The 27,371-nt window shown below is 41.6% G+C and overlaps 1 protein-coding gene across 15 annotated transcripts in view; it reads right to left on the bottom strand.

Annotated features, from left to right (window-relative positions):
* EPHA5 (EPH receptor A5) overlaps window positions 1-27,371 on the bottom strand; it is a 202,952-nt gene that overhangs the window by 33,898 nt on the left and 141,683 nt on the right. For 6 of the 15 annotated variants that reach the window (XM_050337743.1, XM_050337733.1, XM_050337740.1 and 3 more), the window contains 4 exons: window positions 21,131-21,255; window positions 18,164-18,323; window positions 14,112-14,217; window positions 4,652-4,717 (listed from right to left, as the gene is read on the bottom strand). In XM_050337743.1, the coding sequence (XP_050193700.1) occupies window positions 4,652-4,717; window positions 14,112-14,217; window positions 18,164-18,323; window positions 21,131-21,255 (457 nt within the window). The remainder of the gene's footprint in view (window positions 1-4,651; window positions 4,718-14,111; window positions 14,218-18,163; window positions 18,324-21,130; window positions 21,256-27,371) is intronic. The other 9 variants (XM_050337734.1, XM_050337736.1, XM_050337729.1 and 6 more) reach the window with 3 other exon arrangements.

Consider the following 27,371-nt stretch of genomic DNA (forward strand, 5'->3'; position numbering starts at 1 on the left):
TTTCCTGAGGTGGGGTCCTACATAATTAACTCCAACCCTAAGCACTTGGTCTACACGGACACCCTGGGAGTAAGGCTCACTTCAAAGCACATGCTGGTGTTCACAAACCCTCTCCTTCATCATCGTACTACCTCCCCCTTTAACTGAATAAACTAGAGATATTAGTCTCAGTATCAAGTCCCAGTTTGGGGAACTCCATTTTTTTCTGCTGCAAGTTGCCAAAAGTGACACCAATTTTCTGCAGAAGTAATTTTTCTGGACAAAGGCACATAACTCAATTTTCCTTTTAAAAACACGCATGTATTTTAATTCATCCTTTTACCAAGTGCACATATCCAAGATTTCTTCTCTTTGCCTTTTGAAGCAGATGCCCTCATCTCTTCTTCAGGTTTGGAGTACTTCACCTATGAAGATGCTTTTCTACCATCATCCTTTTTATGACCTGCATCTCCCGATTCTTTGACCATAAAGACAGAGAAGACAGAAACTGGGAACATGCCATCCCTTGCATCCAGTGATTCAAGCACACCCTGATGCACAACAGTCCATGTTTTACTGCCCAGGGACACACTCAAAGGGCCAATGTAAACCACTTGGCTCCAGCTGTACCCTGCTCTCGAGCTGGGTAACACATACAGCAACACGTCATATTAGCATATGAAACCAGGCTCTGGGGCACCCAAAGAATTGTTAAAACAAGCCTTGACAAGACACATCAAAGTGAAATGGCAGCTAGTAGACTGTGACTGTCAAGCAACAGTTGGGTGTCACTAATAAAGCTTGCTGCAAAACCTGCCTATTGCAATCACTTGATCCCTTCTCACACTCACTTTCTTAAACTACCCAGAGAAACATGCTATGTACACACTGACTAAACTGCACTTCTTCCCTTTTTGACCTTCAGGTGCTTTAAATAACACAAGCAGTTTTCATTCTTTTTCCCCCAACTAAATCCCATAAAAATCTTCAATTTCAGGTTAACAGTCCTGATTCACTTTGTGAATCTTCCTGGCAGGTCAAAGAATCTAAATATTGTGGTTTTGCAATATATTTTGGGAGAAGAAAAAGCTCCCAATTGTTTGTGAAATAATCCATTTCTGCATGTACATTTGCTCTTAATATTTAATGGCAAAGCTGCAAGTCAAAAGCTTCGATGGAAGACTCATTCTCCAGCTTATTATCATTGTACATACCATGGATTTCCTATATCTTTTCCATATCATGCACAGCAAAAGCATAAATATCCTGACACTTATTTCATCTCCCACTGAGCTGGAGACACTCAGCCAAAAAGGTAACATAATTCAGCAGAACACCTGAATCTCAATTCATTTACTCCTGTTGTGGATTTGTCCCAGTTTCTCTGTCTAGAAAGCAGGTGTCTTCCTTGCACAACTCTGTGTTTTTCAATAAAAGTATCAGAGGGAAAAAAAAGTGAGACCTTAAATATTCTTAAGGCATCATGTCTTATTTAAAAACTACTTGCAAATTGGCAGGCAGCTCGTAAAATATTTATGGAGTAGATTATAAGAGTGAAGTTGTAAAATGATCCTTATATAGGTTTATAAAATATAAAACGGACAGGTAGAAAGATGAAGAATCCAGCTGGGAAACCAATGCCCACTGCCTTGCATGGCAGAAGCCAACTCATGGAGAAAAATCCTCCAGGAAGTGAGGTAGGAAGATATTTGCTCTGTCTGGACTGATGGAGAATCTTTGTGTCTGCCACGTGCTTCAGGGTGCCCTTGCTGGGTTGTGTGTGGCCCCTCCAGCACTCAAGGCATCCCCCTGAAAACCACAGAATGACCAAGGAAAGGAGTTTTCATCTCCCTAGCTGGGGCCACCACTCTGGTCACAAATCAGGCACCACACAGTCAGGGGACTGTGAATGTGGACCTTGGACATCCAATCCTTAGGTGGTGATGTGGAAGAATCTTTACATACTTTTTTTACTGGCATAGGCCAAAGCATCTCAGCACACAGCCTAGGCATTACTGGAAATGCAGGTGGGAACAGCATTTAGACATCCCCAATGAGGAAAGGGACTTCACCTTGCTAGATGCAGTCAGTCCAATCGAACAGGTTGTGCCCTGAAAGAAGCATGCAATCTCCTATCCCACCTGCAGAGATTTATACATATATTTAATCTCTTAAATATGAGATAAACGAAGTATGTGTGCTTCTCTGAAACAGATACAAAACAACACTTGCTTTTCAGGGATGAGACCTTCACTAAGAAGTACACCTTTTCAATAAATCAGCTTTGAGGAATGCATCCAACACATCTCAGGCTGTGACTTTGCAGGAGGTTTGCAAGGACTGCAAGATTGTCATTTTACGAGAGGCTGGTGCTCATTTCAGACGATTTGTTCCAAGATATTAAATCAACAAAGCTGCATACGTGTTGCAGGGCAGGACTGTGTTCCATGCAGAGGAACAAACAAACATGGATCTGTTCATCTGGCCAAGATCCTGTCGCCTCAGCTCATGTGTGGAGACAATAACTTGTTCAGTAAATAGCTTTATCTTTGATTAACAATACTGATATTTAGAGCCAGAAGAAAAGCCTACCACTCGTGATGTTGGTCCATGTTTAGCATTTGCCTGTACTGCTTAAATCCTAGAATAAATCCAGTATCACAAAATCAGGGAATACTCAAGGGATTGTTAGTAAAACTAACAGCTTTTGTACTGGAATTTACTTCTCATTTTTCTATTCACTTTTCTCTTGCATGAGATCAGAAGAGCAGTAAAAGGTCTGGTGATGACAAGTTAAGACCTTCAGCTCAGTGCAAAGACATACTAGATGGCTGGCCTGACCAAGGAACCAGGGCAGATTCCCTTCCTAAGGGTTGCAGGCTCAGGATCTTCTTAGCTGCTTTCCCAGCACTGCTGTCCACCTCTACACAGCGTGACCCTGTCTTTGACCTCTGATTAACCTGGATGCCTTACAAAGGAAGTTTCAGAAATCCAGCAGAGGTATTTTTAGCCTTTAGTCCTTCCCTGCCTTTCCAGTGAATGACTCCCTGCTTTCCTAAACCACTGGTAGAACAATTAAAAATAATTTAAACAAGATACCATTGCAGGAAGCTCCCTCTGAAGTGATCTCCATAAATCTCTCTAAAGAGGTTGTCGTGCCTTCCCACAGCACAGCCAATGGCATCTGTGCCTTGAAGTAACTTTTCCCATTTCCCCCTTCCAGCTTGTTGCTACATTAGTCTCTGCTGCTTAGGAGGAAACCTGCAGAGGGTGTTTTCCAGGTCAGCCAAGTTTTCGTTATGTGTCTGTCATCTTCATAGCCATCCAGTGCACTCCTGGTCTCCTCTGAGAAGTATTTTCCACTGCTGTCACACTTTGTTTGGGGGCCTGGCTGAGGACATTTGAAGCATGACTTGCAGCAAGGGATGGCTTGTGCACTGGTGACAGAGGCATGACAGACAACAGAAGTACCAGAAGGTTTTCTTTCAGCACAATCACTGCCAAAATGGTGGTTCACATACCAGAACAACATTTTGCAGGCACACACTTTGAGCTGAGCATCAACTGAAAAGTCACAAAAACCAATTGAAAAATGCTCCATCAGGGAAAAAACCCAAACCACTAAATTCTTTTCTGTTTCAGGGCCTTTGTGATTTGCATTCACAAACTTCTCCCTGGTTCAGAACTCAGTCAAAGCAAAAATGGTCCACCTTAGAGACTGCTGTGCCCTTCAGCAAGGACTGCACCACGACTCAGTTACCACCATGCAAAGCCTCAGCATCCCCCAGAAAACACAGCAGAAGAGTTTCACATCTCTCACTAGCTGTGCTGAAAAACCATCCCAATTTAACAATGCATGTGGGATGTCTCAGACATTCGATGGTCTCAAGCAGCTACTTGATGGGGATGGTGATTTCTTGAGTCTTAGGAGATTTAGGAAGATCTCTCCACAGATTACAGTCGACTCAGGGGCCTAAACCACATTCCCTTTGGGAAGCAACTCAGCTTGCGTCCAGACAAACCAACGGAAATTAAAATCAGCCCTCCTTTGATTATTTAGAAAAGAGGGGAGAATACAAGAGATAGAAACTGGTGAGGCAGCCCAGATGGTGGCAAGAACAGGACAGCATGCAGTACGGACATGGACCTCTTGATGCCCGCAGAGATATGTCCAACACTGCTGGAGCATATCGCTGGCAAACAGCATCATGTCATCGCTGTGTATGTCATACATTGACATGTATGTCAATGACATACAGTTCATTCCACTGACATGCACGTTACATGCCACTAAATACCTTTCCACTCCCACCTACCCCCTGCGTCCTCTCTGGGGGCAAATTACCTCCCCCATCCCCTTTTGATGACAAGAAGCAGAACCTGATGAGTGTCCAGCATACGTGATGTTTTATTAGACACCTGCTGAGGTGTCTGGATTGATCATGTCATAACATATCGGGTTTTTTCCCCCTTGGACCCTTGCTCTTGCTGGAGACACACTCTGCTTCGGGTCACGCTATTTCCAGTTGTTGAGATAGACAAGATTGGTACAGAGGTCAGATGAGAAAGTGATTTCCAGACCAATACAAGAAAGGAAGGGAGAGGCAGACTGTGCACAGAAAACATGGATGGAGGACACGAAGTAGGAGCCAGCACAGGTGGGAACACTGACCATGTTAGGCTCGGATAGGCAACAGCACGAAGAGAAGAAGCCCACCCACAGCCATGATCGCAGCAACTGAAAAGCAAACAAAAAGGCCCAGGATAAGGAATAATCCCACTGTCCTGGTAAGGTGCAAATACATTCGCAACATTTTTATACGCACTTCTTCCTTCTTATTGCAACTATTATTTGGACCTCAACACCCTGGGCTGCAAGATTTTCACAGCACGTTGCTATCATTGTGGAAAAATGCCTTGGGGAGAGTGTATAGATCCTGGTCCTGTAAAGCAGTTAACCATGTGCTTCCTGTACTTGAGTACCACCGTTAGGATTAATGGGGCCACCCATGTGCTTAAACTTAAGCACCTGCCTTGAAGCAGGCAAAGTGACTCTTTTCCACAAGCATGCATGTGGTACAATTACAATCTCCTTTGAAAAAGGAAAAGCACTGGATGAATACAAACCCTGCTTTTGCAGATCCTTATGCATGTACTCAACTCACAGAGCCCTTTCTGCATCTCCTTATATCAGTGAAGCTTTGCACCCACGTTAGGTATCTGCAGAAGCAGGACCTCGTGAGTCACGTGAGAGCATTCAGCCTAAATAAACTCAAAATATGGTGAGCTGAAAGGCACTGCATGCATCCACAGCTTGCCTTTGAAGGCTGCTCAGCCATTACTCTAGTCTAATCAGACTTTGGGTTCACCTGGCATCAGTAACCCAAGGCAGGCTGCACCCCTTATCCTTGTCAGAGAATGTGCACAAACAATTTTTCTGTTACCAAATCTATTAAGACAATTCATCCTGAAAAAGAACACAATGCAGAAGAAACAACAGGAAGGACTTTAGTACAAGCAAGAGCCCAATGGTGTAGATATACTCCAGTTAAAGTCAGCTGAAGATCTCACTCATAATTTCTCCTCAGTCATCATAACATGTCATTCTCGAAGAAAATTCTGTGCACATCAGACTTTTATACAGTATAATTTACAATGCCTAAATACATTAAAATAGCTTATTTAGACAGAATTAACATTCTGCAACTGCACTGCCTTAAATTATGATGCAAAACAACTTCAGGCATGCAATGATTTACAGAATTATATACTGGATTATGTGCTTACTTAAATTAGAGCTGGTGAAGAATGTCTTCTAAGCTCCTTTTGCATCAGCAAAACAACTTGCTAAAATTTTCTAAACAGCAATGCCAATATTTCTGTAATATAATTGACATTATTTTCTATTTTCATAATACCCCAGCTTGTGCAGTCATACTAATACGGAAGCAGATCAGCCTTCTCTAAACCACTCCACTGATCCAAGTTAACACCAGAGGTCCAAACACCAAAAGCACACAAAGGGAAGCCAAGTACTATGTATTTTTAGGTAATTTTGTAATTTTCTTCTATTAACCTTGCAGGATTTGAGTGCAGAGAACTGGTGCATCTCCATAAGACCACTCTGGCTGTGACACTTTAACTTATGTTTCAGATAGGAGGCCCTTTTCCCCCAGGCATTTTCTCATGGTTGCTGCCACCAGACCTTCCCACACGCCCACACCACTCAGCATGCAAAGTCAAAGTTCTTTTAAACAACAGTTCAATTAACCTGAAAAGCAGTCACTTCCTTAAAATGAAAAGAGCTCACTGTTTTCTTAAACACAGAAAACTGTTTGAGCACCTCATCAGTAACTGGGCTGCTCTGAGACAAAATCAGTTCCCTGCACTGAATGCAGAGCACTTCAGATCTCACTCTTTTTATGCAGAGGAAAAAAATGCTGAAGTGCAAGGGAAACGTGCCTCAATGCAGCCTTTCTCCTGCACACATATCAGCTATACACTTAACATTGGGGGAAATCTAAAGTGCTTAGAAACAAACTAAACTGTATCAGCAGGCAACAAAATTCAATTCCTAGTCCAAGGATCTCTAGGAAAGGTAAGTGAACCTACTAATTGGCCTGAACAGTTAGGACAAAGGAAGATTTATTACTACTCATGTTAAAAGGATGGCTTGACTTGGTAGATAAACTTCAGAATATAAAAATCCCAAGTCAAATAAAACTGATGTTAAACTCCAGCAACCCCAACATGCACCTTGTGGCCACTGCATTTGAGGGGCTGATGGCTTAGAGGAGGGGCCAAATTTCCCATCTCATCACTTCATGCAGGGCTTTCTTAATCTAGAAACTGAGGAGCTGAAAGCAAAAGTTTCCAGACAAGATCAAATGCTGTGGATAAGAGATTGCTGTTTAATGAATTACACCTGGACCTCTTCAGAGGACCTGGAGCCAGCAAGCTGACCTACACCAGGGAGCAGTCAGAGTGGAACCAAGCACTGTAAACATCAAATTTATCTGCAAAGTCTCCTCCAGCCTCACTGAATCAATCAGCAGACTATGAGGAGAGCTTGTGGGGATGCTCTTGGTCAGGAGCCCATCCAATCTGCTGCAGGATAACAGACAACATGCCCATGCAACAGTGAAAGTTACTGAGCAAACACCTGCAGTGTTAAATTCCCTTTGCTGGGAAAAATCAAGGTGCTGAGGTGACATCATCTCCAAATGCCAAGCTGGCTTCAGACAAGGTGTTACAAGGCTTTGAGTCCTGGCATCAAGGAAAGGGCTGCAGATAGCCAGAGAAAATGCAGAGGAGCCTGGAGCTCGAGTGACTCCTCCAGGATCTCCACAGCCTGCTGGCACTGCCCTGTTCCTCGTCCAGCCCAACTCTACTGCTTTCAGTTATTTCGGGCACACAAAGACAACACTCCTCCTACAGCTCTAGCTAAGGTGACCCCTGCAATGCTTATGTGGTTTGCAAACCCAACTGTCCAGAGAGCAAACTTTAACAAACCTGTGCTTGGAGGACTTATCAACAAGCTTGGCATTGTTTCAAACCCTGGGCTACATGCTTTATTAATGAAATGTATATACATCATGGGCCCCAACAACTGTGCCTGCCATTAATAGAATTAATTTACAAGTTTGCAGATGACCCAGTGAGCATTTGGAATTAAACTACATTTTTAGTTGCTAGACAGAATTCAGAGAGGCTCTGCCATATACAGCTGTGGCTTTTAAGAGTTATAAGTTGAAGTCTTGGAATCATGATAAATGAAAGCCTTGTTTGTTGCTTTTAATAAACAGTTCTAATGGGTGGTTCTTCAGAGGTTTGCAATTAGAAACTGAAATACTTGAGGGTGCCTGGGAAGATTTTTCTAATCCTTCATGCAGCCTTGAGTGATGGCAGTGATTGCTTCCAACATCTCCAGGTCAGGAGGTCAGCACTACACCTAGCAATTCGTGAGTCAACATGCTTGCTTTAAACACCAGAGAAGCAGCATTACACACTGTGAACTGCTAGGAATATATTCCCATTTTGTCCAGAAGTATGTGAATGTTTAAGGAGTCACCTGCTCTTCCTGCTGAGCTATCCTAGTTCACACGTTAGACCACGTCTTTGCACTGTTCAAGAATGCAGAAGCCCAAGCAGATGATATCTATGCAATCACTATGGGAGGGAAAGAAACGTCTTCAGGGAAAGGAACTGCACTTGGAGAGACCTCTGGCATTATACTTTTCTATGTCTAAGACGTGAAAAAATACAGATAACCTTTTTTCTAGGTAAGAGGCCAAGTGCTGCAACATGGTGAACCCCCAGGAGAGGTCATGCTTCTGATTTCTAGCATTCAAAGCAAGGTGAAACATCCACATATTCAGAAGTGCAGAAGGACAAGAGTCTGACTTTCTTCTTCATTCTCTACCCACTTCACAGCCAAGAGGAGATGCTGTAAAACCCCACTTATAAACATCACATCCACTTGGGGTGCTCAGCAGGACCCTCAAGGTGCTACCACTTTCAGCTTGAAGGGCAGCCCAGTTCCCTTCTCCACGTGAAAACAAGACTTGCACAATGCCATCAAATGCATCATCTGCATGAAGGTGAGAAGATTTTGTCACTTACTGCTGCATTACCCCACATTTTCCCTGCTCAGAGAAAGTTTGTGCCAGCCACTTATCTGTTCATGACAGTCCTTCTATGCCATTCCCTTGGCTGCTGCTGGAGCAACTCAGAAATAATGCTTTCAAGTACAATGCCTCTTGGGCTTGGAGCTTAATTACAGATTTGGTCAACTCTCACCTCCTGTCTGGACCGAAGTCATCTGAAGGCAGATTATGCTGGTTCCCTAAACCCTCCTCAAAACTGCAGAGGGTTGACTGGCTTGCAAAGGCCAAAAAGTGTTTAGAACAAAAAAAGAATAAGGTGTTGAAGTAGCCAAATTTGGCAAGCTGATCTTGTCAGGATGTTAGAGGCAGCAGACTTCCACACTGGTCCTAGGAAGGTATCACCCTGCGCAGGAGGGTGCACTAGAGCACTCTGCTTTCAGAGAATGGCACTGTACACCAGTGCTGTGAACACTCCTTGTTGGGAAAATGTACCAGTAAAGAGGCTGTTAACATGACAGAGGCAGTAAAAACCTTGACCCTAACAGAAGCAGGGCCAGACCCTGCCTGCCCTTGGTGGATGGGAATTTTGACTTGGCAGAGCAATAGCTTCCTCAACAAAATCCTTCCTCTTGTCAGGTGAATCGTGGGGAATATTTGGCAGCAGGCAATATCATAAAGTGGCTATAAATCACATGAGACAATGTCCTGCAGGAAGAAGGAAGAGCAGGCAAGAATGTAGAGATAAAAATCCTTTAAAAGGTCCCAACTAACAAAAATTGTGACTCATGCTGGAAAAATTCTCTATGAAAAACATTATCTATAGACTGTCTCCCATTTCCTACGGAAATATTGAAAAAGCAAACTATTTTAAGCCCTGACACAACTTGGAAAATAGGATGGGGGGATGTTGTGGCAAAATTAATCCATTTTTACCTTGCACATCACAGAAGGTTGTAAACACTGCCCCAGCACCTAGGATATACATCAAAATCTTTCACTCTCTCTATTCCCTGAAAGTCACTTTTTAACAAGATGCACATATTTGTGTCCAAAAAGTAGCCCTTTGCCACCACAGGCGCCGATATTTAAAAGTCTAAATCAGCTAAGGTCAAGGATGGATACTCTGCTGCAGAAGCCCCTAATTGCCAATACCCAGGTGGCAAGATTTGTCTTTGCTTTGTCTTTCAAAGGCTAGTTCCTTGCCAGAAAGAGACTTTCTATATATGCATGACACAGGGAGAGGGGCAATTTTTGTTGCTTCAGATTTTTTTTTTTCTTAAGTTCTATGAAAAGCTCCCTCTGGTTCTCTGGAAGATCACTTGAGATGAAAAGGTCATCCATAATGGGTAGCTGACAATAAATGCAGATGCACAGTACACTTCTTAGCTATTTTGAGCAGCTTTTGCAAACATGCACAACATTGACCTAATACCATTCCCACTTTACTCTGTAAAAGCCCATGCTTTTGTTTAGTGATACAAAGTTCAAAAGCTTGGGGGACTGGAAGGACCAGCAGTCTCTTAACACTCACCCAAAGACCCTGTCAGTTTTGCAAACAGGGCTTGGTTTGAAGGACAAAAGAGGGGTAACTGCTCTGGAGGAGTAGTCTCCTTCCCACAGTGCTGAAAACCTGGCTCCCTAGCTCGGTTTGTAGGGGGAACGAGACCCATGCCACACAACAACAACTGAGGCACCTTATTGCTCCTGCGAGATGGAGCACAAAGATCTTTGTGACTGGATTGTCCGACACAGACTGTAAAATAGAAGTAAGTAACAATTTTGGATTAATATATACTTCAATAAGGAACAATAATGGCAACCGACATCTAATTCAAGCAAAATTTATAGCCTTGCTCTGTCTGTAAAATGCACTGTGCTTTTGAGAACACATAATCCCAACAAAACAAAGATAGTAACAACTCCATGTTCTTGAATTCAATACTTGTAGCTGGTTTAATAATAGATTTTCAATCCACTTCTCTTTTTTTGCTGAGACAACTACAGTCTGATTTAGTGAATCTCTTTGATTTGTAATCCCAATTGTTATATTATTAACGTGCCCTTGATGCAAGGAGCAGGATAACTTAAAAAAGTGATCAGCTATTTTGCTTGGCATTTATGACCTTGGTCAGAGGACATGTTATTTACAGGAAGAGTTTTCAGGAGCATCTGCAAGTAAATCAGCTCTGAAATGCAGCTTAATTGTTTAGGGCAAAGCATATTTAGTGTCAAATTCCCAGGAACCTCCAGCTTCAGACACAAAGTGCATTTCCACAGATGGACGCTGGCATGTGGAAATGCCACCATGACTACTGTTCAACTGACCTTTGGTTTAGGGCCAGCTGCCAATGGGAAATGCCAAGCTGTTACTTAGATTCATTCAGAAGTGAGAAAACCGCAGATACTTGAAAGTAAAAAAAGGGGAAGAGCTGTGGTTCTGCCTTCAGGAACCTAGTAGAAAATAAAAAGCCTGAAGACCCCAGAAAACTCTTGAGTCCTATGACTGGAAAGTACTTTCAGAGCCGACAAGAGCCAGGATGACATCCACTTCGCACTGCAGAACCTCTCTCGAGCCTCTGCTCGCTGCAGCATGGGACTTGGGAGAACAGGTGCAAAGAGGTGTCATACAGCATCCTAGGGAGAAATATCCTAATTCTGAGGTGTCCAGGGCCTCCCAGGGAGCCTGGGAGCAGCATGAAGCTGGCAAAGAGTAGCCTATTTGCAGAAGCTGACCAAGTTACATCCTCAGTGCTACAGCGCAAGTGGGTTTTTCTCCTTGGCTCTGCTGCTGAGCAGTAGCTGCTCTCTTACACCAGAAGTAAAGACAGAGCCTGGGCTTTGCTTGGTGTGGTAAGCAGTGATGATTCCACCTGGAATTTAAAATAGTTGTTTTTCTAAAAGCAAGTACAGGAAGGAATTAGGAAAGAAAATTTACCTCCCTGGAACAAGGCACTGGAATAACATAACCACTGCAGAGATATAGGAAAGCATCTTCCAGAAACAGGTTAACAGATTCAGAAAGGGATTATCCCATGACTTGGAATCCATTTATTGTCCCTGCAGTGTCACAGCAGGAGAGTCACTCCACAAATTGTCTTGAATCCATAACCAAGGCAAAGCAGCATGAGTGATACATCTCAGTGGCATCTCTGCTTCTTCCAAACCGGAGCAATTTCTTTGTTTTGCTTTGTTTAATTTCAAATTGCCTGTCATCTTTCTGGGTTTCTGGGGTTTATTTTTCTGTTCTCACAAGTCACTCCACATAATAGATGGCCTTTAAAATTCACAGAAACTCAAATCGGCTGAGAAGTGGTTTTGAAGCCAGTGTTTTAATAGACCAAACCTTGGTGCTGGAGGCTTCTCCACCACCTCCAGCTAAGGGACTGTTATTTTCTCAGTTTAGGGGAAGGGTTCAAATGATAAAAATGGACCAAGAGCTCCCTGTGCCTGCCCCTTCCCACACATACAGTGTGGCACCATGGGGAAGCTCCTGGGAACTTGCAGCTACCCTGGGGTCCACGGAGAAAGGCATGAGTACAAGGTAGGAGGATTAAGGCTGCAGCAGAGGTGGTGATAAAACTCTAGCCAAAGAAGACAAGGGCTTTTATAAGTGTGCCAAGAGATAAAGAGCTAAGAGGAAGAACATCCTGGAAAGCCCATTAGACAAAAGGACAGAAAGACATAACTAACAAGAACTGCTGACAAATGGCTCAGGATTTGCAACTGCTTGCTTGGACCAGAGAGGGTAGCAGTAAAAAGGAGACCTACAAGGATACATCCTCCCCAGAGGAGTCCTGAGTGCTTGCCAGCGACTGTGGGAAGAGCAAGAGTTACTGGTAGTCACACAGTGGCAATCCCCATGGCCACAGAGGGATATACATTCCTCCACCTCTGATTCACTCCCCAGACTCCTCCCTCCAGAGTTGTCAGGTTACATTCATAGCTTCCCTACAGTCCTGCGTGTAGTCTCCTGTTTGCACCTATACAAGCACACATCCAGGCTGAGGGAAGCCAAAGTTTACATTCACCTGCTCTGTTCGAGGAGGAATTTGAGTCAAAACCTCTAGCCTTTAAGGAGAGACTTGAACTCCTGCTTACTGTGTTCAGAGCCAAGTCTTTTGATTACGGCTTTCCTATAGGGTCTGATGTGAATTGCCTTTAGCCATTCACCCTCCCCCAATTTCTCTCTGCTGCTGCATGCTTCTCATGCAGACAGGAGCATTTACTTTTCCATTTTTAAGCCCAACAAGTCACTCAAAGCAGACGACAGGAGTTCTAACGGCTGAGCTGGAAGAGACTGTCAGTCTCTGACCTTGAGTGGAGATGAGTCTGGCAGCGCACTTACCTTTCAAGACAGGAAATAACTGTGTTCGTGTCCTTCCACGGATGCCTTATGCCTGGGGACCCAGCTGCTCAGCCTGGCTGCATTTCACTGCTCTGCATTCTCAGACTGATACCCTACCTCCTCTGGTAAATAAGACCCTCGACCAACATACTCAGTGCAGTTCCTCAGCAAGTGTCTGTAACATCACTTAACACTTAACATATCCTGTAATTTACAGCCACCTTGCTAGACCTGAGCTTAAGACAGACATGTATCATGAAAGCAACAGTGGGCTGACTGGAACCTTAGAAGCATAAATGTTTACTTTGCACTGAAAACAAATTCAGCCTTATCAGGAGATGCACTTCACATTGCTTTGCATGAAGGATGTTGCATTGTTTGACTACTGCCACAAAAAAATTTACTAATATACATGTAAAATACAAAAAAAGTTCCTTGCATGCTGGCTGCCATGCAAATTTGGTGTTGCATTACAAACTAATCCTGATACAAGCCATATTTCGCCCCAGTACCACATATCTCCAACAAATTCCATCAACTTCCATTAGAATTGTCATAGATAGTATAGCCCTGGCTTTCATCACTTGCCTATGTTTAAGCACATGAGAAGTCAGTGGGATTGAATGATGGTTTGAAGCTGAGTGTCTCCCTCTGTGGGGGGAGCTCTCTGTATAATTTACTAACACTTGGGGAACACATTAGTATCCTACACGTGAAAAATGAAATCCAGATTTGACCAAAATGTGAGGTATTTGGCCACTCTGGTGGGTTTCTTCCCATTTTCTTTGCAAGTGTTTTCCTGAAGTTGAGTTTCCTCTGTGAGCAAAGTCCATTGCAAGCTCTGAATGCAAACATATGGGGTTGAGGATATTTTCCCTGTAATACGTTCTGCTTATTTTTAAAGGAACGTGAAAACACTCCTGTGATAATCAAGTCAAATAATCAGGGCCAGTCTATACACAGATGAAAATCATCGGGAAGTGAACTACATCTGTGAGTGAGCCTTTGCCATTCCTGCTTGTCCAAACAGATCAATCAGCCCACCCTCGTGCAGTTTTACAGTGCTACTGCTTGAAAGCTTCGTTCACACGCTGCTTTTGCCTAAATCGCACTAATCAGCTGGACAGATAAAAGTTATTACAAAAGTTGGAGAAGGATAAATACACAGCTTCTTCTCTTACCTTCCACTGAGAAGGAAACCGATAACCACAGCCAGCAGAATGACTCCCACTGTTACAGACACAACAATTATAGGAATCTGGCTCTGGTCGCTGGATGCAGCTACTGCTGAGATGAGAAACAGAAAATGGAGATTAAGGTTAAAATGACAGTCAGCTCTCATATGAGTCTTTCTACTGAGGCTGCCAGCAAGGTTTCAAGTCTTACCAGTTAGTTTCTTCTTTTATGGTTTGTGTTTTCCCCCTTTGCTGTCTGTTTCTACTTTGGAAAGGATATGAGTGGAAAGAAAACAAAACCACATGCAACACTAAGCCAAAAACTCAACAAGATTGCATCTCATTGCTGAATTCAGAAACTAAAGTGTGGCAAAATGCAGCCCCTGAGTTTGTGAACTCAAGTTTTTCTCCCTGAGTTAGCTGCATTAGAAATCATAGAGATAAAAGACAAAAACTCAACAGGCTCCCATTTGCAGAGAGAACATTTATGGAATGTTATTGTTAAGAGACATAAGCAAGATCTCCAAGATAAAAAGAATTACCTGCACTTCAAGAAGCTATAAACAATTATAAACTAACTCCTTGTGGTATCTATATCACATGGCCCTCTGTAAAACAGGAATTTGCTAAGACAGATACACTGGTTGGTCTTTTTATCAGCCAAAGGGAGCAAAACTCTTTCAGCCCATGCCTTGTAAAGAGCCCTTCTGCCAAATGGCAGGAGACAAATCCTGTGATAAGGATGCCAGCAGAAAGGTCAAGAAAGCCATTCAAGAACTGACACAGGTTAAGTAAGAGAAGGTGAGCAAGCTCCTGTGACCTGTAAAACGTAAATGCTAATACCACTTCTATCTTGATTATCTGCCCTATACTGCAAGGGGAAGGAGGCCATCTCTCCCCAGGGGTTTGTATGTGGGGTTCCCCAAGTAGAAACCAAAGCCTCCTCACCTTGCCCTCTTTGCTGCCAGCTTATTTAGCAGTGTATATTTAACCACCCCAGGGCGCAAATCTCGCTTTCTCCCCGCAAAACCAGGTTCCTGGCGCAGGCACTGCTGCTCTGCAGGGAAAAACCTCATTATAGCTCCTACCCTTGTGCCAGCCTGCGATGAAGTTTCATTCACCCCGGGGAGCAGCAGGAATCAATTGCATACTGAAGAAGCCTTCAAATATATGATTGAACTAAAAAAGGATCCCTAACACAGGATTAATGTTATGGAGGCTATAAAATAACTGAATACAGCCCCATATTAACTGTTAAAAGAAAAGAAAGACGAAAAGGTATGTCATTAAACATTGATCTGCAATGGGCCTCAAGTAGTTCTTCATGTGGGAGTTCTCTGGTGCTTAACTGCGGGTGGGGTGGACCTGCTAGAGCAATGTAAATGATTTCAGAAGGATGGGTCCTGATACATTAAATATTTAATGTTTACTGCTCCAAAACCTTGCCATCATCTGGAGATTTTAATAGCTTCACAAACTTATGGGGGCTCCTTAAGATGATGTTTTATTGCTTTCTTGACAAAATAATTAAAAAGAAAAACATTTGAAGGAGAACATTAAGCAGTAACTGGGGAAATGAGATAAATCCCACTGTGATCTATGGCAGCTGAAAACCTGAATCCAAGGTCCCAAGTTGGGACCTTCCTGCCATTCAAAGTCGGGGACACATATACACCTTCATTACCCCTTCTCTCAACTTGGTGACATGGTCCTACTCCTGCCCAGAAGACCAGCTGGATTAGCTCACCAATCCAGCCTAAACCTAGCTTTTGCCAAGGTTAGTTTCACTGGGGCTAGACAAGCTCTTTGGAAAAGAGGACAGTAACAAATGGATAAATCCAGAAACAGCTTCCACTCAAATAAAAAAATTTCACTGAAAAATGCAGCTCTGGCTGCCTCATGGTGCTTTGTAGAATTGCACATGCAGGCAGCAGATTGTAAAAATTCCCAAAGTCTGGAAAAGTCCAAAGCAGGTTGTAGCTTCCCCTGGACTGCATTTCTCAGGCTGTTGTTGTATACTTCCTCCAAGAGTATTAAAGATAACTACAGAAATCTTGCAAACTGGAGACAAAACCTGTTGTTCAGTCCAAACGATTTGGAGACTGTTTTTGATTCTCAGAACAATCACTGAAAGGTTTTCATCTGCGCTTGAATCAAAATAATTTGCTTTGGTTCTAACACGAAGATCAGATCTGAACTCTGATGTAGCAGTGAGACTTGGTTCTGTGCTGGCTTTCATATTCTTCAGGACATGCAGGAAAGCAGCGAGAGTCTGGTCACTGCTGACACTAATACTGACTTTATATAGGGCCTTGGGAAAAAAAATAAATCTTTCCATAAGGTTTTAAATGTCAAACAGAGATGCATTTTGTAAGATACTGAGGCTAACACTTCTACCAAGAGTTTAAACATCTTGTTAGGTCTGGTCTCAGCCAGAGTTTGAGTCCAAGAGAGGAACAGTTCCCAGCTCCTGAACTAGGGACCATGCAGTAGGTATTCTTCTGACAACATCAGCAGCTCCTAGGTATCAGAGAAGTACCTACTTCTCTGCCTTTGAAATGCTAAAAGGACTAGGGTGCAAGTGCAACAAAATGACTCAGGTCATTTCTAGTGTTTGAAGATATTTCCACATGATGTCCTCAAAAAATCCTGATTAACACACGACGGGCTTTATGGAAGTGCCACTATTTTGGGGCCAGGATTGTAGGTACTACATCAAATGTGCATATATTTCACGTAATACTCCTTAATAGTCTGGAACACTATTACTCAAATGACTCTTAAGCTAGAAACCTTCCAACTGAAAGCAAAACTATATATAATAATTTTTGGCATAACATGATTTGGTTGCTACTTATAGGGCACGATTAATGGTTAATACAATAAGATATACATTAAATAGACCATTCTTATTGCATTAATGTTTGCATCGTGATGCAATTTTCACTATATTAGCTCAATCACTGGCTCCACAGCTACATCTGCACATGGATAATGATTTGTTTAAAATCTATTACTGCTTCAAAGGTAGCATGAATTGAAAAGACAACTTGGCATATTCTTCTCAAAGGTGATGAATTTTAAATGAACTGGAATAACAGTAATCAAAGTATTGATGAACTTAAATTTCCAAGGAAAACACAGAAAATAGTCTCTTTCCCACAGGAATGAACAGAGCATTTCTCTCCCATGCAAAAAGTATAAAAAATTAATAAATGACAGCTGTACAAACTAAAAGAGATAAGACATACTTTCTGGTGGAGAAAATTATATTTGACACCTCAGCAAAAATTTTGTATTTGGGACAAAAAGAATTTCCCCACAGCTGTGCCTGAACACAGAAGAAAGAGCAGCTGAGCCTCCGTGTGCCTCAGGAGTTCACTCTGCCATAGAATCTGTTCCAGAATCCAGACCTGGATAATCAGATTCATTAAAAAAAAAGAAAAAAAAATAAAGAAAATTTAAAACCCCACAAATCTGTACCAGACCAAGCAGAAGTCCTGCACATGCAGTGCACATTTTTTTCCATTTCTGATCACAAGTCAAACTCCTTTCCTTGAGGCTGTGGCATTGGCAGCCAACAGAAACTATCTTTTAACTTGACAGGAACTTGCACCAAAAGACACTAATGCTAGTTAAACTCCTCCCCTTGCAGAGAGGCAGTATTTCAGAGCTTTTCCCCCCCAATACACATATTTGAGAGAACTCAGCATCCTCTGCAGAAGGCCATTAAGAGATGTGGAGGAGCAGATCTTAGCCCCTCTGTCCCTCCTGAGAGGAGAGACCTTATCCTCTGTTGCATCAACTCCCATAAATACAGGAGTTTTCTAAGCAGGGAATGCCATGAGTTTCTGAAGCCTGAAGATCTCCTGCTCACCATGTGGGCTGAGGAGGCAAAGGATAGATATGTTTAGTGCACAGTTACAATGTGCTGATGTTTCCAAAGTCAGGGGACGAAGCCAGTAAAAGGAAGAGCTCTCTGCAAAAATATCGATCCCCTGACTCGTTTCTGGTAACTGTTCCAGAGGCACGGGCCGACAGTAATTAAAAAGACTTACACACTGGGCTGGTTTCAAACTCAAATCTTCGGCTGAAGCCACCATAGCCGGCAGCTGTCCGGGCTCGGATCTGGAAGACGTACGCTGAACCTGGTTTCAAGCCGTCTGCTGTAATTGCTGTCTCTTTGGATTTGATGATGGTGTAGCTCGTCTCCTGGTCCTTTACCCAACATCCCCCCAAAAAAACCACAAAGTTCAAACACATAAATAATGGCTCTCAGAGAAGACAGACTCTTAACAACCCGCAGAGCAATGTTATAAAGGGTGACTGGAGCATGCATTTTTGAGGATTTCTTCCTCAAAACCCCCTCTCTGAAGGTCCTTTCTGCAGTACAAAATGTGAGTTCTCATTTTCAATTTATAATCAGTGATTCCAGGAGGCTTGCAACTGGCATCTCTAGTAGAAGCCGCTTTTCATCACTCAGGATGCACATGGCCTGGGGCAATGGAAAGGTTTATCATACAAAGATCAATCCCAAGGCACAGGGAAGATAAAAAAAGCCCCATTGCCTTAGAAAGGGATTTTAAATTTATACCAAAACAGCTTCCTAGTAATGTATTCAGGCCTAAAAGAGAATAATATATTACACATTGTACAACTTTATGCTGGCATTTCTAGAACCAAGAATTAGACCTTGGGAAGGGAATAATAAACCAAAACTCCAGGAAAATACCTAATTTTTACATTGTTCTTCTGCAGCAATGAACTAGAAGAAAAATTGCTGAAATAAATCTTCATCTACATCAGTTTCTAATGTGAAACTATTTCAGTTCTTTGATTAAAATTTTGTTCAAATGCTTGGTAATTACTCTTAGTATTATTTACTGTAACACATAATCTAGACAAGAGCTCATAAATTAAGGTCTACAAATTTGAAAACTGCTTTTTATTCACCATATCCTCTCAGATGGAAATTACTACGAGTTAAACCAGAGTTCTTAGTAATTCCCTACCAAGATTTTTGCACAGCTCTTAGGATCTGAACTGATTTTTCTTTTTTTTTTCCTTAATTTAATGGCCAAATTCCCATAGACAATACTATGCTTGGATAAGATGCTGGGAATCTCCAGATGTAAGATTACAGAATTTCTCATTTGAAATCTGGTTTGGAGAAATGTGTACACACACACACAAACACACACACACACAAACACATATATATATGTGTGCCTTTTTTATCATATTAAAGAGTGATTCCTCTTACAGGAATGTGATCTGACAAAACTCAATTTTCCCAAACATTTACTATAGACAATTCTTGTCCCTTGGAAATTAATGTTGTGAATTTACCCTTATGAAGGGCTGAAAATCCAGAAAATACAAATTATAGTAGCAACAAACAAAAAGGATTAAGGACAAAATCCCAAATCTAACTCAATGACTGGTTAAAAAGCAATAAGTGAATATTAGGTCACACCTTTGCTTGTATGTCAGCCAGTTATGTTTTCAATACACTATTGGCTTCTGCAAACGCTTAGACTCTTGGGATTTTGTATGGAAAATACAAAACCTCACTATCAACCTGAATGAAATAAATCAAGACAGCATAAATTTGGATTGTCTGGAGCTACATCCCAATGAAGGACTTGTACTTCAAGAACTATTTAGTGAAGCTATTTGAGACTAGTTCTGGACCACAAATACAACATTTTTAAGCCCCCTATCCTGCCAATTTTTTGGAAAACAAACTAAGTAAAGTGAAGGAATATACAGATTTTTTTTGCTTTAATTATGTGCTCATTATCAAGGTTTCTAGAAGCTAATCTTCCCAAGCCACTCCATGGTAAGGATTCAGTGTGCCACAACAGTCATTCAAACAAGTTAATAAAATAATTAGTAATGGATTACTTCCAGCAACAGTATATCCTGATTCTTGCTTTGTGCTTTAATCTTGAAGACCTCAGCCCTATTTAAGTCACTCACACATCTAGTGCCCATTCAAAAGCTCCATCATCTCCAAACATAAGGTTGATTTTAACTTGATGGAGAAGATTTATGAAATTCTTTCCCCTCTTTGCATGGACTGCTTGAGCAGGTCCCTCCCTTGGTCAGAGAAAGAAGAGAGAAGAAATAAGGACTTCGTACTGGTCCATGTTCAGCAATTTCAACTGGGTCGTAGACAGAGCTAATGGAATATCTTCCTTAAAACAGAAATGCAACCCCCAAAAAGTGAATTGTGACTCAATTTCATTTTTTTTTCTTGTTTTCATGTAGAAAATCTGGGTGTTTTAGAAGAAAAAAAAAACACCTTACCATTCCAGCTATGGTAAAAAATTGTTGTTTGGTCAACCTCTGAAAACCCGATTCAAGGAAATCTAAGATTTCCAAAGATTTAAGGCTGTATCACTCAAAACATACTATTTTGATAAAGGGCATTAGCAACCTTTTTAATTTAAACTACATTATTTTTTCAGGAAGAGAACAAGTTGACATTGGAAATGAAGACTAGGAGAGGAAAGTTTTGTAGGGAGAGTGCTTTCCATTAGATTGAGAGCAAGAGCTGGAAAACCCAGGCAAGCTTTTAAGCCAGGATGCACTTCTTCATATTAGAGAATATACAATCTCTCCACAAAACTTTTCTCCTCTCCTTACTCTGTGGATGGAAAATCAAGTGAGAAATTGAAATACGTAAGGCGAGGGATTGCCTGATGTTTCTGGGAGGACACAGATGCTCAATCCCCAACCCCTCCTATTTTTAACAAATGAGCAGGCTCCATCTTAATGTGATAAGGCCAGAGAGGAATCTGACACACAGATTTAATGTATTTGTTCAAGAGAAGTGGCACACTAATGGAAAACAACACCCTCATTTCAAGTCTTCCTAATCATTTACTGCAAAATCAATCTGACATTGATTTATGCATAAAAATCACTCCACTCCCTTCCATGACTCAAATAATTATAACTAAAAGAAGAAAACAGTAAAGAGAAGGTACTTGGGATGCTCAGCAATCAGTTCATCACACCTTTTCAAAATATTTGATTTCGTATTCCAGGATGATGCCGTTGGGTCGATCTGGCTCCTGCCAGGAAAGGGAGATGCTATTTTTAGTTATCTTCCCTTTTTTCACACTACTGACTGGAGAAGGTGCTGCAAGACAGAAGAAAAATAGAACAGAAAAAACCATTGTTAGCAAGATGGTCTGCCCTGGACAAAGTCAAACTCATCAGTGCATTCTCAAACACAGGGCAATCCTTAGCTCCTGCAGATCAGCAGGGTCTGTTTTTACCTTGATAGTATTTGCCCATCTTTAACAACTAAACTTGCATAGATTTTCAGCAGCTGACTAGCATCACCAGCCCGAGCAAAGGAACAACATGAACTACTGTCAGCATCAACTCTGTTTTCAAGCACTTTTCAAACACATCAGCTCCACATTTTGGCTTTTCAAATGTGTCAAGGGCCTACATTACCAGAATTACATATTGATTATATTTTACTTTCTTCTGATTGCTTTCAAGTTATATATTCTTCAGAAGACCTTAGATTACATGGGTTCCTTAACTATTTTTTGGATTGCAAGTACTTTAAGACTAGGCATCTTTTAGCCCCCTCCTTCCAGAAGCAAGGAACATTATGACCTTTATAATTCAATTGCTCTCCATAAATATCACTGGGGTGTTACAGTTCACATAGTGATGCTAATTCCTTGCAAATGGCAAAAGATTTTAATGGCAATCATGGTTCGGAAGTTCACGGTGTGCTTGGGAAAGCCACAGCATGAAGGCAGCTATACCAGCTCTGCTTATTATTTTAAGATGCAGCTCTGAAAGGTTATCTGCCCTTTGCAGCACACATGTGCATCAGAAACAGGCTTGATCCTTTGTATTCAGTCTGATGTCTGCAGAGACTTTATAAGTTGTGGTTGCTACCACCCTGCCAGCTCTCTAGCAAAAGTTGCTATGGGCAATGCAACCCTAACACCCCAGGTATTTCATGCCAGAGATTAGGAAACAACACTGAGTGAAAAGGGGACAGGCAAAATTCAGCCTTTCATTTTCAGGGCCAAGAGCAGCCTCTTTGGAGATAAAAACAGCCCATGCCTGGCTGAGGGACTTTGACTCACCCTCCACATGGGCCAGTTCCTGGCAAAGATGACAGGGAGGCTGAGGAGACCCATGGCAAAGATTTTTGTGGCCATATGAGGAATGGAGTGCAAAGAGCAGTTGCAAATGATGACATTTTATCCTTCAAAATGTATTTGGAACTACATATAAAAAATTTTTTTCCTATATGCAGGACTAGCTAATTATCTTAAAAATAAAAAAAATACCCCAACACATTAAGTAAAATAAAGACAAAAAATACATTATTTTTTCCAGGTCTGATTTTAAGCCAAAAAGAAAGGGAAGAGCTCCAGACAATTATTTCTGGACTGAAGGCTAGTAGCAAGACTTCTCTGTTAAAGCAATTTCCTGCACCTCAGTCTTGCTTCAGCCCCAGTTTTTCTCACTCCTGTTTACTAATCCTTCCCCAGACTGGATCTTGGAGGATCCTGAAAGGTGTTAGCCATTTCCATACTGATTTCTGTGGGAAGGCTGGCACCAAGCTGCACAGACAACGTTTGCCTTTTAGTTGGGCATCCACCACTGTGCTCACAACTGCTCCACTGAGTAAAAACCACCTTGATGTGAATGATGATCATATTATTTATGCAGCCGCTGCATGGTGATCATCAACAATTTTTCATCTGCAAAAGTCACCTTACCCCCGGCTGACGTCCTCTACAAGTTTTTGGGCTACGTGAAGGCAAATAACAACCTAAGTACAAGCTGCTAACTGACATAGAACTTTCCTTAATTAATCCAGGTGCCTAAATATGCATTGTGCATTCATGTGCACACCAAGCTGAGTTGTGTGTGTGAGCTATACGGTGCGTGCACGTGTGTGTGGTCAGGTGTATTAGCTCACAGAAGATATAAAGAGTAGTGAGATCCATTAAAACTGTACGAAGTTCCCTTCTAATGCAAGGGAGCTACATGATTTTCAGAGGCATTGGAAAACAAGTCTCACTCTGTGGTGATGGTGCCGAATAACAGGAGATTCTACAATCCCAGTTAAAAGAGACCATACTGATCACTTATCATTAGCCACTTAGATGTTATATATAGGGGATGGAGCTACCAAAGTACTCAGAAAAAGGGACCTATACCCTCTGGGACTGTTCTCCAATGCCCCCAAATCCCTGCAACACCTATTCCATGCTCACAGAGCTGGCAGCAGAGGTCTGGCAGGACAGAGAAAGTCAGTGTTGAGCCCTAAACCTTTTTAAACTATTAGTAAAAGCAAACTTGAGAAGTGCATGGATGGGAGACCTCAGCCTTCCCTGGTATTGAATGCCTCTCAGGAAGGTGAAAACCATCCAATTCCCAGGATCAAAACTGCCTGACCAGATAATGAACTTTTCATCCACTCTATTGAGGTTTCCTGAAGTGTTTGTAGGATTGAGGCTCATGAGTGCTTTAAACCCAAGAAAACAATGCAAGTGATCCCAAACTCTGCTGCAAAATCTTTCCCTGGAAGGTTCAGGGCAGTTTAGCTCTCCTTCATGTGCACCAGCATAGTACAACACAAAGTAGACCCTCAGCCACCCAAAAACACCCATCAAACTTCCCACACCCCTTTTAACAAAGCATTCTCTTTACAAAGCAGTTTGCACAAAGCTTGGCTAGCTAACAGCTTCATGGACTTAAATCTTCTGGTGTGCAAGTCTCTAACACGTTCAATTGTGGCTCTATAGAATGCTCTGCTCTACCGGGAAATGGAGGTAAGATAAGAAAATGAGTAACACAACTCTCAAAGTAAATTAGAAAAGGAGTAACCCTATCCTTTTTGAATCTCCTTCAAAAGAAGCGTTAAAGTGTAACCGTGAGATAAAGGCCAATTAAGTAAATTCAATAAATCCCAGCAGTGCAGGCATGATATAGCAACTACTCTGCAACCCAAATGCACAGAGATTACAATGCTGTGAAGCGAAAGAAGGAAGGAAGGTATAAGTATTTTAGAGTTTTCTTTGTCAAACAAAATGTAATCCAATCCAGGCAAGTGGACAAAGTCTGCAATCATTCCATCTTAAAAGCCTGCAACTGGATACTGTGCTATATGATCTCAGAGAAATAAAAGGATTACTTGAGACTTGCTTTTCAAAGGTCACTGAGTCTGCAAGGGCAGCATCCTCTTAACAGAAAGAAGTCAAGCCACAGAGCCCTTCCATTTGGAGTACAACATTTCAAAAAATAAATTCACGTAAGAGTCAAGATACATAAAATTTCTCATGTTTCTTATGCAAGCAGACAGAAATCCTGTTCAAATTCCTGCCTTGGCACTACGAAAGGTGAATGTACATCGTGAATTGTTGACGTTGCTTTACAAGTAATCTGCACATATGCATTAATTTCTCAACCACACACTGAAGATCAAAGAGGGATATTACATCACTTATGTTTATGTTTGCTATTTACAAAAACAGTCATGCGTGTGATGAAAGCAAACAGAAGATGTAACAAGGTGTGAAATTGCTAATGTACATTTTTGCTTTCCTGAGACCAAAAATTAATCAGGAAGCAAAGCAAAGCATAGAAAAATGATTCTACCCTTTTGTTCTGTTTCAAACATTTCCTAAGAAGAATAAGGGAACGTACCAAATAAATAAATTGAAGTTTCTGCAGAAGATGCATCATTAGTCACATCTGAATAACTACAGGAGATTAGTTCATGAGGAACAGACATTTTAGGACATTGTTCCTCTGCAACCTTTAATAATGACATTAGAACTGAATTAGCCATCTAGGCACCAAACTCCATGTTTACAACATACCGTGCTGTGTCCCACTGATGTCTAACATACAATAACGCTTAGTGGAATAAAATGTTAATTATATTTTAAAAGAAACTAATGTTATCAGGTGAATGACCACTGTACCAAGATAAAACAAATAATCCAGTTTCTACATTTCATGGTCTATCTAATGCTCTCTCCAGCCTAGTTACTTTTACCTTAGTATTTTTCACTCTGGCAAAACCAACAGCTAATAGCTCTCCATCTCACTCAGCCCCACAGTCAGTAAAGTTCTCCACTTTTGATTAAAAAAACCCCAAACCCAAAAAAACTAAGTCCCTTCACCCTCAGTGCAAAAGACAAGCCACCAGCCCAAGACTTTTTAACAGCCTTAACTTCTGCCAGGACATATCCTCACTCAGAGCAACCCAGAGTAGCCCACAATGAGATGGGCAAAGGGACTGGCACCTCTGCTTCCTTTGGCCTTCTGGGTATTTGGGTTTCAGGCCCCTTTTCAAAGACAACTAAGGCATCAAAGAGGAAGATCCTACTACTCGCATCTCTGCCCTGGCTGCTCTAACAGACATCTATGACACAGAATGTCTGCAGACATAGGCATCACTTTTTATAGACACCTATGCTATGGATTTTCACGTGTTTGCAATTTCTTTTACCGTAAATACATATATTCCTGTATGAGCAAACGTCTGAGATCTACACATCAGACCTTTCAGTACATGTTGGGGCTCCTCCCTCCTTGTGATGCCATGTTTCTTTTGCAGTCTGAACTTATGCCAGAAGATTTAAAAGTCCAATTCATGCTTTTGATTAAATCAATACTTTCACCTGTCATCATATAACCAAACAGTTGTATTATCATTAATACACCTAATAAAAGCAGGTTTAATTGAAGCAAATGAAACCTGTAGCAGAAGAGTAAAAACAAGAGAAGTAATTCTGGTTTCACTTCAAAAGCCTGGTATATTGCGATTTTTCACTCAGTTTCTAATTAATGAAATTATTGATTTTTTTTTTTCCCTCAGGCCTTTGGTGACTTCAGAATTTGGAGCAAGACTTGCATTATTCACCAAGTCACACTAAAGGCATGTGAAATTGCAAGTGGCTTCAAGCAGTAAGTTCATTTTAAACAACATAGATGCATTAGTTAAAACAGAAACACTGTTTGGGGAAGGAAGAAAAGCCAAAACCTCTTTGCATTTCTGTATAGAAACTACAGACTTTTAGAAAAGCACCTGATAGCTCCCTTAAGGGTACTTTTACTGTGGGTATTATACCTTGGTCAGAACTTGGAATTTGAGTCGTAACTTGACTTTTGTGCTGCAGTTGTTAATATCCCAAAAGTGTACCCAAATTTTCCTGATAATGGGTTTCAAAACTCTTTGTACCTTGAGAACAAGTAGTTGCAAACAGTGCCTGCCCAGTTAGGCAAAAAGGCTGTGCCACAATTTTTCAGGTGCTTGCCAATGTTTCTGAAAACTAAGTCCAGGGAATGAAAGGTCCTTGTATTAAGTAGCATTAAATGATTTTTCAACTGTATCTGAGATCTTTCATGGGATTTCAATCATGCACAGGCCTTAAATAGTGCAAGGAAGTAAATTTTATCCTCATGATTAAATCTAAACATCTTGTCAAATAGGGGTCTAATCCTAAAACACAGTTCATATATGGAGATCATCTTCTTTTGAATGATTTTTCAAGGTGTCTCTTGCGCAGGTGGGGACTTCATGATAGTATTTTCATACATCAAATATCAAAATGAGAACACAATCTTCAAATTTCTTTGGCAACAAATATATAATGTTTCTTCACATCTTCTACCTACCACGATGACCACCTGATGGTGGTCTTAGATCTATTTGCAGTCTGTTATCTACCATCATTTTGAATGCCTCTAAAACCTGAGATGCCCTGACGTGTACCTTGAAACAAAAGAGATCAGAGAAGAGAGAGGAACCCATTTGAAGTACTCAGGGGCCCTGACAGAAGGCAGGCCCCCATTTTTTGAATATGAATCCATGGCTAACCCAGGGAACAGTTTTATCTAATTTGAAAAGGGGTGATCTTTCAGGTGGCTCGCACCCCAGTTCCTAAGAGATTCAACACAGCTCCTTGAGCCCAGGAACCGGACACGACACCCAAGCTGGTCCCAGCCAAGGTGCTCCCAAGACCTTGCTGCTTCCCAGCTGGACAGAAGGTTGGATTCATGAAAAGTGAAACCCAAATAGGTATTTAATTCTCTTGGGAGAGCCTGTTCTTTCTTTGACAAAGCTTTCCTCAGATAATTTCTCTCTAGGTTTCTAATCCTTGGACCTAAGACACTACACAAGTATCTCTGCTAAAGGTAAAGAGAGCAGTATAGTCACTGTGGGTTTGTGGACACTACTAACCCAACACTTTTAATTACCAC

Source organism: Myiozetetes cayanensis, unplaced genomic scaffold (assembly GCF_022539395.1).
Source record: "Myiozetetes cayanensis isolate MyiCay16 unplaced genomic scaffold, myiCay2020 scf7, whole genome shotgun sequence".
Taxonomy (NCBI): Eukaryota; Metazoa; Chordata; class Aves; order Passeriformes; family Tyrannidae; genus Myiozetetes; species Myiozetetes cayanensis.